Source organism: Epinephelus moara, chromosome 19, assembly GCF_006386435.1.
Source record: "Epinephelus moara isolate mb chromosome 19, YSFRI_EMoa_1.0, whole genome shotgun sequence".
NCBI classification, from domain to species: domain Eukaryota; kingdom Metazoa; phylum Chordata; class Actinopteri; order Perciformes; family Serranidae; genus Epinephelus; species Epinephelus moara.
Window position 1 is genome coordinate 40737534 of NC_065524.1, and position 746 is coordinate 40738279.

Consider the following 746-nt stretch of genomic DNA (forward strand, 5'->3'; position numbering starts at 1 on the left):
TGTAGTTACATCTGAATGTTGTAGCTGCTGCAGATGGAGCTAATGCTAACTACTTCTTCTACTGTTTGCTAGTTGAATCAGCAGTAATGCATATTTTATAAAGAGAGTGAAATCTTAAAGGCCCTGCACACCTGTAGTCCACCCACACAGGTGAGTTCACTTCTGTTGCCTCGTTAGTGCCCAGCTTGATTGACAGCTCCCTCAACTTTTATCTGGAAAGAAACTGAAGCTGTCAGATAAAAGTACCTCATGTTCCTCTGAGATGTAGTGCAGTAAAAGTATCAAATAGCACAACATGGAAATACTGCAGTAAAGTTCCAGTATGTGATAAATGTAGCAGAGTAAATGACTCACTGGAACACAGACAGGAAGTGTAACACTTTATTCTGAAAGGATTCGCAGGAAATGCTAGTCTGCAGTTGTGTGTATGAAAATGAACAGTGTTGTATGGACAGAGCTGCAGTTACTCACTCTGACCACTGGAGGAAAACTTTGAGAAATTAAAAGTTTACACAAAAATCATCAATAAAAACAGTCGAGCAGAAAACGAATCATCTGTGGAGTCCGGAGTGTTTTCTTTAGCGCCACCCTCAGGACAAACTCACATCCTACACACATTCTCTGAACTACCATCAGCTGTGTGTCATCCTGTACACACTGAACTATCTGTTCAGCAGTGAGAAAGTTTCTCTAACAGGAGGAGACTCTCCCTCCTACAGAGAACACAGAGACACTGAGGAACCAGG

At 41.8% G+C, this 746-nt stretch overlaps 1 protein-coding gene across 1 annotated transcript in view; it reads right to left on the reverse strand.

The window, feature by feature from the left end:
- Positions 1-662: 662 nt before the first annotated feature.
- supt3h (SPT3 homolog, SAGA and STAGA complex component) overlaps positions 663-746 on the reverse strand; it is a 15331-nt gene continuing 15247 nt past the window's right edge. The window contains exon 11 of the mRNA XM_050070557.1: positions 663-713. Coding sequence (XP_049926514.1) covers positions 663-713 — 51 coding nt within the window. The remainder of the gene's footprint in view (positions 714-746) is intronic.